Genomic DNA, 12,570 nt, shown 5'->3' with positions numbered 1-12,570 from the left:
TTTTCTGCATTATAATTTAGGTCATATTTGTAAAAGTAAAAGTACATAGTATTATTGCCATTAGGCTTTTTTGGGTGATGCAACGTTAGTTCAAATACTCTCACTGAGGGCGCTCTCTGTGAGACGGATGAGCTCATCCACGCTAGGCCTTTCGGCTGGATTTAACCTTAAACAGGCGTCTATGACATTCTTAAAGCCATCAGAATGGGTATCGTTTGAAGGATAGTTGTATCTGCCACTTTGGACGGCCATAGCAATTGAACCACCCTGCGCAGCTTGTTTTGGGTCTTCGAATGGCGAGTGTGAATATGTCAATGCGTAGAGGGTACACCCCAAAGACTTACACGTTGTTAATAAATGGTAGTTAATCAATTGTCAAAAGTACCCACCCAAATATCGACTTTTTCGTCTAAAGTGGTATCAGATTTGACGTCAAACAATTCAGGTGCTCTGTAAGGCATGGAGGAGTGCTCAGCTGCCATATCCTGCTGTATGAGAGCTTCTGAGCGGTTGTTCACGCGTACTCTAGCTTTAATGCAACTGCCAAAATCCATAAGAACTGGTAAGGCGTTATCTGTGAGCATTACATTGCTGGAGTGGTAATCAGTTGAGAGTGTATCTGTCTATGAAACCACTAACCCTGGTTTAATATCCCTGTGAGCGTATGGAACGGCATCGGTACCCTCGTCATCATCATCAATACTCGAGGGTGGATAGCTATTCGAGTCAAGGGTGTTGTAATTATGTAAAACAGCTACAGCTTGACAAACACCGCTAAATAATTTTAAAGCTGTCTTCTCATCGAATGCGTTATTGACGTTTATGTAGTCTTGTAAATTGCCATTCTTGAAATAAGGGAAAATGAGGTTTATAGCACCATCTTGAATGGAGTAATTGAGTAAATTGATGATAAATTTACTCTTAAAACGTTGATAACAGCTAACTTCAGCTTCGAAACCGTCATTTGTGATCTTTTTCAATGCGTATAAACCATGTGAGTTTTGTACGAGGTACACGTAGCTGAATGCACCCTCAGACAAGTACTTCAAGATGGTGTATTCTGTATTGTTGATCGTTATTGTCTTCGTACGGCTGGACATGCATTGGGTCAGCAGGCTACTGATAGACCACACTGGGGTAAATTTAGATAGGCGATAAATAGGATAATAAGACTCACAGCTATCTTTTATGGCTTCTATAAACAAATTCGGGCTACCGACCTTAAAATTATCTTCCATCCTGAATGTTGCGTCCCAAGTTTGATTACACCGGTTATTCTAGGGTGCACCGCTATTGTAATAACCACCATGACGGGAGATTTTAATAATAAAACATACAGCTACAAAGACGAAGAATACTGCGTACTATCCATGCCATCAGACGATGTCTATAAGATCACAATGACTAGACAACCAGACAATCGTATAGAAAGGGACTTTTTGGATCTGGGTCTTTCAAAGGCATTGGATGACGTAGAAGCACATTGGAGAGCCAGGCGTAATGAACTTTACCCGGCTGCATCACTCATTTTGACTGGAAACGGTTTGAAATTTTTCAGCAACGGCTTAGTACTCGATAAGGCATTAGATGATAAAATGTTCTTCGCCGGTGTCTTAGACCCTTTCATTCTCCGTCTATCGAGCTTCCCTTGTAAGTAATATAATTACGTCCCAACAAATTTCTCACCCCCACATGAAGTACCTACGATCGCAGCAGTCAATGGACATGCATTCGCTATGGGATTCGTTTTAGCGCTCTGTTGTGACTACCTTGTAGGGAAAAAGAACGGTAGAGGTTGGTTCTGTATGAATGAGAATGAGTATGTTAGAATTTTCTCGACATAGGCGGTTCTCACCGAATTATAGGTTCGCTTCTACGATTCCACCTGGAATGCTCAATGTACTTTCACGTCGTTTGAACAACTGGAAACTCATCAGAGAGACAATCTTGGATTGCAAACGCTGGACTCCGCCGCAACTGCACGAGATTGGATTGGTTGATGTACTCTGCTCTGAGAATGAGTTGGAGAGCGAATCAATAAAGCTCGGAAAGAGTGTAGGCAAGTACGCTCAGAAAGGTAGTTACGGTCTACTTAAGCATAACTACTGCACGCTTTAGAAGGTGAAAGGATGATTTATTTTGTATATTCAAGTCAACTTGTAAACGTAAATTGTACTTTATCTAAACTCATTATATTTCACTCTTATCATTTCTACCGTCATATTGCACAGTCATGATGAGTAGAATAAAATGAAAATAAAACACAAATTAACAAATAAACACAGCTCACCACGACGTAGAATAGAAACTGACGTATTTAAATTGTAAATAAATGCTATTCCTGATGCGGTAATTCACTAAAACTACTGAATAGACTAATGTCGGACTACGAAGTCAACCTGAATAACGACAATATGCAGGAGTTCTTCGTTAGGTTCCATGGTCCGAAAGAGAGTTAGTATTCTTCTCTACTTATAGGGGTTTTCTTATCGTTTAATATAGCACATTACGAAGGCGGCGTATGGAAGGTTAGAGTAGAATTGCCAGATCAATACCCATATAAGTCACCTTCTATTGGATTCTTGAACAAGATATTCCATCCAAATATTGACGAACAGTCCGGGAGCGTTTGTCTTGATGTCATCAACCAGACATGGTCACCTATGTTCGATTTAATAAACATCTTCGAAGTGTTCCTCCCGCAATTGCTAAGGTATCCAAATCCAACTGATCCACTTAACGGCGAAGCTGCTTCACTCTCTATGCGCGATCAGAAGACATACGAGACTAAAATTAAAGGTATTTTATGATTTACTAGAATAGTACGCTTGCTTACACGCTTTAGAATACATCCAATTGTATGCTCTTCCAGAAAATGTCAAATTAGATCAGAATAATGACGATGATTCGGATATCGAAATTTCAGACCAAGGTAGTTTGCCATCTGACAATGAGAACGAAGATGAAGACGAAGTCCCTGGTGCAGTAGATATCTAATGTTATACAAATCAACACACAGCATTTCCTTTTTACACCTTTTCACTATGCATAACTATTTTACATTTTACATTCCACCAAGTTCTTTGACCTGTATAGAACGCAATATCGCCATCGCTTCTTCACGTTCGGGCGCATTCGTTTCGACAACTTTCATCAGATACGACTGAGCCAATGCGGTATTGCCCTGATTGAGTTCCCATATCGCGAGTTCACGATACACGTTTATGAAATCTGTCACTCTGAGTTCTCCACCACTTGATTCAACCATGTCATAGACTTTTCTTAACTCGAGTGAACTTTCTTGTTCTTTGTGCGCTTCTTTGTAGAGTTTAGAAAGCTTTATGTGCATCTTTGGATCAACACCTTCGGTTGTGAGTTCCATATATCTTTGTTGACATTTAATAGCATCATCAAATCTCTTCAAGTATTCGTAATTACTACTGAGGGCGTGCCACATACGCTGATCATATGGTCTGAGTGCTGTAGCCCTTTGGTAGAAGTATAATGAATAGTTATACATCCCGAGAAGCTCATAAGCTTGCGCGAGACCATACCAAGCTCTGTAGTCCTTTGCATTCGCATCAATAGCCCGCCTGTAGGCTTCGACAGCTGCATGTGAGTTCTTCAACTCGATATATTCATGTCCCATAAGCGTCCATGCGCTGAGATATGCTCTATCTAATCGAAGCGCTCTTCTGAAGTACATAATCGCTTTTTCGTGTTCTCCTCTAATACTGAAGTAGTTTCCAATTAAACAACAGACTTGTGGATCACTTCTGTTGTGTTTAACAACGGCATGTGCTAGTGCCGCTAACTTTGTTTGATTGCCCATGACATAAATTATGTTACTGTATAAATCTAAATCTTGAGTGCGGTGTGGATCGCGCTCATAGAGTTTATCGAAGACTGTTTCGGCTTCTTCCATTTGGTGCATATTGTAGTAAACAAATGCACGTTGACTCTGACAGTGGGTAGAATTTGGGAAGATCTCATCCAACTCGTCCAGTGCATTGTGTAATTTTTCAGTAACGGCATGTAATTCTATGAGCATATGTACGCTAAATAGTCTCAACATCACGCCTTGAGGGAGATAACCTTCTACTGTGTTCAACTGTGGCGTTGTTAGCATATCAAGCTAATAAATAGAATACCGACATCATCAATATCTTGTATGCAAACTCCTAACATCAACCAGGCGCTCCAATTCCAGGGATAGGCGTTGAGAGACTTGATGAGCACATCCATAGCTTCTATCCGCTTGGATGAGCGGTGGAGCAGTATTCCTTTCCTGATAGTTGTTAGTGCGTATATTAAGAAAATCCCGAGCGTACAAATACAGTAAGAATGCATCTTTAGGTTCCTTAAGGTGTGACAACAATTGTGGTATCTCTGCATTTGTGTTTTCTCGCCGGGTATCAGTTGGACCTAGGTATTATTAGAGGGATATGACAACATGATGAAATCTCACCCATCACAGGTTCTGTAGCTTCCTGTATGCGTCGCTCGCTATCCTAAATTGCATTTGTTATTAACGTCTAGAATGTAGGAGATACATACCAAATAACGCGCGTATAGATTCAAGAATACACTTTTATCACTCTTGCATGATGAAAGTACACTTGCGCATCTCTCAAATTCTCGTGAATTGTAGTAAGATTTCGCCAATTCGTATGCATCGTCCTCATCATTGAGGTCTTCGTCAGGATCAAATGATAGGTTACGAGGATTGAATGATGTATCGCCAACGTTAGATCTCGCTGGAGTTGAAGTAAGGAAACCACTAGCTGATTTACTCTCTATTGGTGTTTTTATACAAGAAGCCATCTCTGCTGACCAAATCGAGGCGAATATCAAACCACGTTCTGTGCAATCACGCGTTGATTGTCTCAAACGTTGTTTAATTTCTGCAGTTGTTTCCATAACGATTTATAGTTAATCGCGTATTTACTCTATTTTTCGGTGATGGACGTGAATGTTAAAGTCAAGAAGCTAGTTGCTCTATAGAAAGTTGTAATACAAAGACATAGCAATCACACCACATATTGTATAGAAATTTAAAAATTTTGTTTCTCTATTTCACTCAATTGTAAGTTCATCATCAACGACCAAGAAATGTCATACAAATCATCAGGTGGGATTATATTATATTTATATTTATCATTATCTAATGAACTCACTATCAGCTAACGACGTACCACTTGGTAGCAGACGCAAGTATGGGAATAACCCGCCGTTTGAAGAAGAGCGTGGGAGGTCAGAGAAGAGGATGAGGGAAATGCCACCACCTGCTCAGCCAGATCAGCCACGCAAAAGGAAGTCCAGATGGGGTGATTCCAAAGATTCGGGCGCTGTTCTCCCTACAGCAATTTACAACGCAAACGCATCACAAAAATCGTTAGAATGTTATGCAGCTCAAATGAGAATAGAAGAAATCAATCACAAACTCAGAACTGGCAATATTGTACCACCAGAAGCTGAGCGTAGCCCTTCACCACCACCAAGTTACGATAGCTGGGGAAAGCGCGTGAACACTCGCGATCAAAGATACAAGTTAAAGCTTGAAAGAGAGCGCATAAAACTTATCGATAAGGTTATGAAAATGGACCCATCTTACAGGCCACCATCAGATTACAACCAAGCGAGGCGATCTACACGTCCAACCGAGAAAGTCTACATTCCTACACATGATTTCCCAGAGGTTAACTTCTTCGGTTTGCTCGTCGGTCCACGTGGTAACTCATTGAAATCAATGGAGAGACAATCCGGTGCGAAAATTTCTATCAGAGGTAAAGGTTCAGTTAAGGAGGGTAAAGGTAGACCAGACAGTATGGATGCATCCAGTGATGAAGATTTACATTGTGTCGTCAGCGCAGATTCAGAAGAGAAGGTCAGAAAGTGTGTAAGGTTAATCAACAAGGTTATTGAAACTGCCGCATCAACTCCTGAAGGTGAAAATGACCATAAGCGTAATCAACTTAGAGAATTAGCCTCTTTGAATGGTACACTTAGAGACGATGAGGGTCAAATTTGTCAAAGCTGCGGTGCTGCAGGCCACAGAAGATGGGAATGTCCAGAAGGCGAGAACATCACAACGCAAATTAAGTGTTCCCTCTGTGGTCAATCTGGCCACTTGTCAAGCGATTGTACCGTTAATCCAGGCCAAGCTGCACAAATTAAAGGTGCGACAAATGCACCAGGGTTTGACAGCGAGTATGCATCGCTTATGGCTGAACTTGGTGAAGGGGGTGGTGCCAGCAAGGGTATGATCGAGGCTAGCAGTGCTCAGACAGTTCCAGGCTCTCAGATGTCTTACGTAGAGAAATGGCAATCAGAAGGAAAGAATCTACCACCGTGGCGTAATCCAGAGGTGAGTTTGTCGTACTTTTTTTTTTGTTTTTACTTACGTTTTGTTAGATTTGGGCAAGCGCAAATGCTCAAACTGGTGGTGGCTATGGTGGTGCTGTCTCCTACGATCAGAATGCATTCAACCAAGGCTACTCATACGACCAATCCTACGGTCAATACTATGGAGCCGCTGGCCAAGACGGATACCAACAGCAGTATGGCTACACATGAAAATCTTAGTTTAAATGAACTGTAACTAAAATAATAAGCTATTTAATGTAATTTTTACTTCTTTTAAAGTAGATTTACTATGATGCCCGTCTGACCTTCCTTTTTTGTAAACAAGCTTAAATTCTAAGTTATATTCGTGCCTCAAACAATCATCATCATCCACTCGCAATAGAAATGCTTATTCCATGCGTGACTTCTAACGTAATAGACGATAGCACAACGCCTAGAAGGCCAATAGATAAACTCATAATTGGTGGACCCTTGAAGGTGAGTTTCTGAGAATTGAGAGTTGTCAAACGAGACTGACATACGATGATTTAGAATTCTTTTGTACATCTTTCACACAATGACAATACAGAAAAGGAGAATAACGATTCACCTGTTGTACAGAATAGCATATCAATTAGGGAAGCACAACTAAGGGCATTAAACAACCATCAACAGGAGCAATCAGAGGAGCAGCAGGAGCAGCAGAAAAATCAGCAATCTGACGATGGTATACTACCAAGATCCGCATCCAGCGTCGGCAGATTGGCCAGCGTTAGACGCAAACCAGTCCCGTCAATCAATCCAGTCAGTGGTGATATCGTACCAAGTTCATCTGCTATGCAAGTCAACAGTACCGCATCAACTAATGCTACTTATGCTAGTGCTGATTTTGCACCATCAATTCCTGTCGCTGCCGCTGCTCAATGAGCTTATCTATTATTTTAGTTGAGGCTGGACCTCAATTTTAAAGAACAATATCGAAAACTATTTATATATTCGCTAGTTAGTCACGTAAATATATCAATCCCTCTTTATAATCAAGAAAATTTGCTTAGAGAAACAAAGACGTTCGCTTTATTCATCTCCTTTCGTTAATCTTTTGTAGAATAAAGGTAATATATCAAAACAATTAATAATATGAAATATATAATCAGAAATCACGAATGACGTGGTATGTAACAAGTTGAAATAGCTTGATAAATGAGTGTGTTTTTATGGAGTGAAGAATAAATAAATTGAGAGTAAACATATACAATACAAATTAATGTAAACTGATACATTGAAAAGGACAAAAAACCTCAATAGCACAAATGTCAATCATAAGTAATTGATCAATGAAAACTGACGATATGTCTCCAGATCTCTTTACATTTCTCCCAATTCTTTCTACTAAATCTCATGAATGTTTCGCGCGTAAATCCTCCAAAAACACCTTCTAAGTTGTCTGTGAAAATGAATTGTGGTTCTAGAAAGAGATCCGCTTCTGTGAGCTGATCATCCACAGCAGCAGCAACAGCCTTATTGAAATGTCTTCTCCAGGCGATAACATTATTAGCCCAATCATCGTCATCTTTGAATTCACTCCTAAACCTCAACTGGTCTACATCCATGAAAACAAATTCGAGGTCAAATTCAAGAAACACGAAAAGTTCATTGAGGTCGTAATCCTGCAGTAAAATACCAGAACGAGCGAGATTGTTGAATACTTTAACTGCAGTTTTACGTACGTGACTAGCGGATGTGAGGGTGAGTGATCTCGGTAATGACTTAGCCTCAATTACATGCTGTAGGAGAATCCCCTTAACATTGAAATACTCTTGATAATGTCCACCTGGTGCATTTGACATTATCAAAGTGATTGAGGTTTCGTATTCTTGAAAATAATATAAATGCTCCTGTTTGACAAACTCATATATATTCTTCTGTCTCTCGTATTGCTTGAGACATTCCCTGTGCGCTCTTAATTCAACTTCCTGTCCAGATAAATCACCATCGACGAGCGCACTCCGGAATTCTTTCTCTACGATACTATCCCATGGGGTTTCCCGTGCTGCTAGGTAGCGACGGTCAAACATACGCGCTATAGATGTACCTCCAACACCCCTAATTACAACATATAGGTCAATTGATTTGGTCTCTTCTCTCCAGATGGCATTCATGATACGGTGTTCATATATTTTCCCATTCGTGTCGTGTATTATGCGCTTAATTGTTTGCGGTTTATAGTCAAAACTGGTACGTATATTTCAATTGTGATGCAAATTGTCAAGTTAGCTAACTTACGATTTCATTATAACAATGTGGTGGTTAATAAAGCAGTTATTGGCTCACGTTTGCTCAATTAATAGACCAACTTTTCTGGATATGGGAATAATCTAGGTATTTTACTTATCTTCAAAACCGGCGATCGATACGTGACGAAATCTGCTATGAATATTCACGCTGGGGGTGAGGTATTAGGTGATGTAAAATCACTCATATGCTACTTAGATAGTCTGTGTGTACCATCAATCATTACTAATTACCAACATCTGATCGCCATAAAGAGAATTATAGCTGCCACTTAGCAGATTCGATATATTGACGACAACCAGAGTTACTTAATGTTAAGCTATCATCAGTATCGACCTGCATCATGGTGATATTATGACGAGAAGTCATATGAATGTTATCCAATGAGAAGATCTAAAACTGGCAATATAGCTTCCGAGTGTAACACCATCCATTATATACTATAGTAATTTGTAATATGCTTAGTTATGGTCTAGCTAGTATACTGATGCCTCTTAACCAGCATATTGACTAGCGTAGTCAAACAACAAACAAAGTCCTAGTAGTAGTATTTAAGTGTTGAGGTTATTATACTACAGTAAAAGACTATATCGTATTGGATCAATCCAGTTCAATAGCGTCATGATAGTGCGGCAGTGTATTAATAATGTCGTTGACTTTAAAGTTATTGTCTTAATAAATTCAAACTAATTATTAACCTAAATATTATATATTTAGTGAGTGTCATCCCTTATCCTTCATGATTGTACTTGGTTGAAAGGTAAAAAGGATTTAGTTCGTTGACCGTAAAAGGTATAGTGACGATCGGTCTTACTAACTTGAAATAAAATATTCAAGACCATAAAACAAGTATTTTGCAATGGAATCTCCTCAGATCACCTCACGGTACTGACAAAAAGATTAAATGTGCAAAAGAAAGGGCTCGACAGGGATTTGAACCCTGGACCTCTCGCAAGCTGGTAACCCAAAGCGAGAATCATACCCCTAGACCATCGAGCCGATGTACTTTTATTAGAGTATCAATTCTATCATCGTTGTGTTTTGCACGCAAATTTTCACATTTTTCCCCAATTTTATGAGTTTTGCCGCTGCCCCTGGGGTGGCGGTGAAGGCTTAGATCCTCCCCTCACAAGAGGGTAGTAGGTTCGAATCCAATACGGTGCAAAAGCATCTCAATTTACGACTCCGGTCAAGAAACGCTTCCAATTGACTCCTACAAAAACTCAAGAATGAAATGACCCTGACTCTATAAGAAGTATTGATGGACGAAGTTATAATTTGTACGTCTTAACAATATATTCAGATTTCATCATCATCATCATCATTTTATGAGTTTTCAGCGGGTATGTCAGAATACAGATACAGGGCTGAACATACAGCATCATTTAGTGACTAAGGATAGAAGGAACAAGGAGTTACACCAAGAACCAAGAGGAACACCGAGGCGCAGTAGAGGACAAGAGGACGACAAGGAACATGAGGACAGTAGAGACTATATAAAGAAACATATCTTGTAAAAAGAAACAATCATCTTAAATGATCATTCTATAACGTACTTATACTTTCACAACCTATAATAAAGCGTGTCTGATATTTACGTACCAACAGGGTACACAAAGAAATGGTCATTGTTTAAATCCGGTACTGGACCGAATATACAAAGTCAACTAAGGATGTGACACAGACTGGTCTCGAACCTAGGAGACAAAAGTAGAGATGAGGGCTGTGATCAGCGGTAAGACGAGTCACATAGGCCATGATCATCTATATTTAGACAAGAGCGCGGCCAGTTGAGATCACGAAAAGAGTAAAAGGACCAGGATAATGGGACACTGGAAAATATAAATAAGGAAGAGAATATTGTACACTAAAAAGGAAGAACTAAATAGATCTTGTTTATCTTATAGAACCAACAAGAAAGTTAATACTAGCATATTGGTAGCCATCCAGTTTATAGAGCTCTAGTCCCATACCTGCAGCTACAGAACAATAATCCATAACATCCATTGCTACTTTACAGTCCCTTCACACATGGATTAAGAAGGCCGTCTTCTCTGTGGGGTTAGGATACGTCCTCGAAACAAGCCCACAAATCATCGAACGCTTCATTATCATACATAAACTGCTCTTAATTTTTAAAGGATGATGGATACTCTCTATTGGCTGGGGTCCAGTGGTATTCCCTATCACAAGAATAGCATATCCCTTTCGGCCAGATGATAGTTGGATCGGGAAAGCTCCTACTACCCCCATAATTGCTAGCTCCCATAAAAAGATAGTAACTAAATATAGGTAATGTGATAGCAAAAGCGGGTATTTGGTACCATAGATATTCCCTGTAAAACACTCCAAATATACGAGTGTTAGTGACTCCTCTTTCCCCTGTATACAAGATCCCATTTTCAAATTTAACGGGACAGTCATCTTCATGTTCATCACTGGCATCGAGGTATCTTTTAACCATGTTTGCTCTAATAACACAACAATACCTTCAGCGTCTATTGTATAAGAAATTTGTCGAAGTTTTTCTATTTTTTTAAAAAAATTTCATTTATATATTATTAAAAACTTTGCATAATTCTATTGTAATTTCAACTCTTTTACTTTGATTTACCTTGTGGTAACTGTTTATCTATTTCATCATCATCATCATTTATGGTTTGACATAGTTTCCCAAGCTCTAAATACTTCCCATGAGTTTTCGAATTGCATCTGACCTGCCACACATGAGTTTTCTATGTTTCGGCTCAACTGCGCGTAGACGATAACACGCGAATCATCAAGACATGTTACTATTGTTCAAGCTGAAATATACACCGAAAACCCACGATAGCTTCTTCTGTAATAGCTAACAAATTGGTATCCTTATTTTATCTCATACAAGCTCTAAAAGTAGGCGTTGCAGTCGATTCGGCAGTATTTTTAGCATGTAATTAACTACTTTGTCATTAGCATGACACACCCTAGAAACAACACACTTCACTAAATATTATTTATCCTGTTCAGTTAGCAAGAAAAATTATTTTATTCTGTCGACTAAGCCATCTCATCTATAGATAAAGGTTCCGCATACTTATCGAAGATAGTAGTTAACACATTTCCTTCACTGTCAACCTCGTCAGAATAGTAACCTAAACCACTCTCATGTTCCCTTTGATTAACAAAAGCATATTCTTCAGTCGGAAAAGCATGAACACCGGATAAACTTTCACCATAAAATAAACCGTTATTTTCACTAGGAATATATATTTTTTGGACACCAGATAACGCTAAAGATAAGCTTGTAGCTGCAAGTAGAAGCAGTATGTTAAGTTGAAATAGCATCTGACCTGTAGCGAAATAAGGTGCAATTTAATAAAGTTGTTTTTTTTTTTTACATTGTTTGAAAATATTTTTTTTTGTAAGTGGAATTCTATACCATGGAGTTATTATTAATCTCTTAGAACTTATACGTTACTTCTTGTGTATTTCTCAATAAATGTCGTCATGATTAGGATGAACTTTAAGAAAGGAAGACATCAACCTCAGTACCATCCCAGCTTATGGCACTATTATGATATCTTAAATTGTATTTGACTCTCCTGCGAGTTTTATTTCTACCCATCCACCTTTTGGAAAGAATCAGGTCTTGAGAGATTTCTCATCTTGTTTAGTGGTTTTCGTCCATAGGCACAAGCAGAGAATATTTTTGGCGAAGAAAGACACGCCGTAGGGCTGAAGTCTAATCTGATAGGTCGACTGGAGACTATCGATGAATGGTGTCTTAATATTGAATTGCTAGTTTCTGACAGTCTTATAAGCGTCGCTGTCAAATACTATTGAAAAAGTTTGATACTTTGTGTATTCTTTCCTTAGATTTGTTTGGGTACTTACATGATTGCTCTCTTTTGAATAAATCTGTTTCAGAAGTCACACAATGTGTATCGCTTGACT

General features: G+C 39.1%; 8 protein-coding genes and 1 non-coding gene across 9 annotated transcripts; 4 read left to right on the top strand and 5 right to left on the bottom strand.

Annotated features, from left to right (window-relative positions):
• Positions 1-14: 14 nt before the first annotated feature.
• WALSEDRAFT_59011 (kinase-like protein) lies at positions 15-1,252 on the bottom strand. Its single transcript, XM_006955702.1, has 4 exons — positions 1,178-1,252; positions 640-1,132; positions 390-591; positions 15-339 (listed from the first exon to the last, which is right to left on the bottom strand). The coding sequence occupies exons 1-4, from the start codon at positions 1,236-1,238 to the stop codon at positions 91-93; spliced, it is 1,005 nt and encodes a 334-aa protein (XP_006955764.1). The 5' UTR covers positions 1,239-1,252; the 3' UTR covers positions 15-90.
• A 61-nt stretch (positions 1,253-1,313) lies between these two features.
• WALSEDRAFT_55840 (putative enoyl-CoA hydratase) lies at positions 1,314-2,237 on the top strand. Its single transcript, XM_006955701.1, has 3 exons — positions 1,314-1,650; positions 1,699-1,819; positions 1,866-2,237. The coding sequence occupies exons 1-3, from the start codon at positions 1,371-1,373 to the stop codon at positions 2,116-2,118; spliced, it is 654 nt and encodes a 217-aa protein (XP_006955763.1). The 5' UTR covers positions 1,314-1,370; the 3' UTR covers positions 2,119-2,237.
• Positions 2,238-2,283: 46 nt separating this feature from the next.
• Positions 2,284-3,053, top strand: WALSEDRAFT_59010 (hypothetical protein). Its single transcript, XM_006955700.1, has 4 exons — positions 2,284-2,324; positions 2,375-2,454; positions 2,503-2,799; positions 2,846-3,053. Exons 2-4 carry the CDS (start codon positions 2,379-2,381, stop codon positions 2,995-2,997), a joined length of 525 nt encoding a protein of 174 aa, XP_006955762.1. The 5' UTR covers positions 2,284-2,324; positions 2,375-2,378; the 3' UTR covers positions 2,998-3,053.
• WALSEDRAFT_59009 (TPR-like protein) lies at positions 3,028-4,959 on the bottom strand. Its single transcript, XM_006955699.1, has 5 exons — positions 4,558-4,959; positions 4,469-4,511; positions 4,332-4,425; positions 4,156-4,288; positions 3,028-4,111 (listed from the first exon to the last, which is right to left on the bottom strand). The coding sequence occupies exons 1-5, from the start codon at positions 4,918-4,920 to the stop codon at positions 3,065-3,067; spliced, it is 1,680 nt and encodes a 559-aa protein (XP_006955761.1). The 5' UTR covers positions 4,921-4,959; the 3' UTR covers positions 3,028-3,064.
• Positions 4,960-5,112: 153 nt separating this feature from the next.
• On the top strand, positions 5,113-6,657 carry WALSEDRAFT_53099 (hypothetical protein; the record flags this gene model as incomplete). Its single annotated transcript, XM_006955698.1, has 3 exons — positions 5,113-5,131; positions 5,184-6,367; positions 6,415-6,657. 3 exons carry the CDS (start codon positions 5,113-5,115, stop codon positions 6,574-6,576), a joined length of 1,365 nt encoding a protein of 454 aa, XP_006955760.1. The 3' UTR covers positions 6,577-6,657.
• Positions 6,658-6,750: 93 nt separating this feature from the next.
• Positions 6,751-9,373, top strand: WALSEDRAFT_55836 (hypothetical protein; the record flags this gene model as incomplete). The annotated part of the gene is made up of 2 exons (XM_006955697.1): positions 6,751-6,843; positions 6,898-9,373. 2 exons carry the CDS (start codon positions 6,751-6,753, stop codon positions 7,270-7,272), a joined length of 468 nt encoding a protein of 155 aa, XP_006955759.1. The 3' UTR covers positions 7,273-9,373.
• On the bottom strand, positions 6,907-9,373 carry WALSEDRAFT_59007 (hypothetical protein). Its single transcript, XM_006955696.1, has 2 exons — positions 8,629-9,373; positions 6,907-8,577 (listed from the first exon to the last, which is right to left on the bottom strand). The coding sequence occupies exons 1-2, from the start codon at positions 8,634-8,636 to the stop codon at positions 7,677-7,679; spliced, it is 909 nt and encodes a 302-aa protein (XP_006955758.1). The 5' UTR covers positions 8,637-9,373; the 3' UTR covers positions 6,907-7,676.
• A 182-nt stretch (positions 9,374-9,555) lies between these two features.
• Positions 9,556-9,636, bottom strand: WALSEDRAFT_t4. Its single transcript has one exon. It is a non-coding gene; the product is annotated as a tRNA-Pro (tRNA).
• A 588-nt stretch (positions 9,637-10,224) lies between these two features.
• Positions 10,225-11,136, bottom strand: WALSEDRAFT_59006 (hypothetical protein). Its single transcript, XM_006955695.1, has one exon. It carries the CDS (start codon positions 11,080-11,082, stop codon positions 10,663-10,665), a length of 420 nt encoding a protein of 139 aa, XP_006955757.1. The 5' UTR covers positions 11,083-11,136; the 3' UTR covers positions 10,225-10,662.
• Positions 11,137-12,570: the final 1,434 nt, after the last annotated feature.

Source organism: Wallemia mellicola, assembly GCF_000263375.1.
Source record: "Wallemia mellicola CBS 633.66 unplaced genomic scaffold WALSEscaffold_1, whole genome shotgun sequence".
Taxonomy (NCBI): domain Eukaryota; kingdom Fungi; phylum Basidiomycota; class Wallemiomycetes; order Wallemiales; family Wallemiaceae; genus Wallemia; species Wallemia mellicola.
The sequence above is the reverse complement of the archived record's forward strand: the minus strand, read 5'-3'. Positions and strand labels throughout refer to the sequence as shown.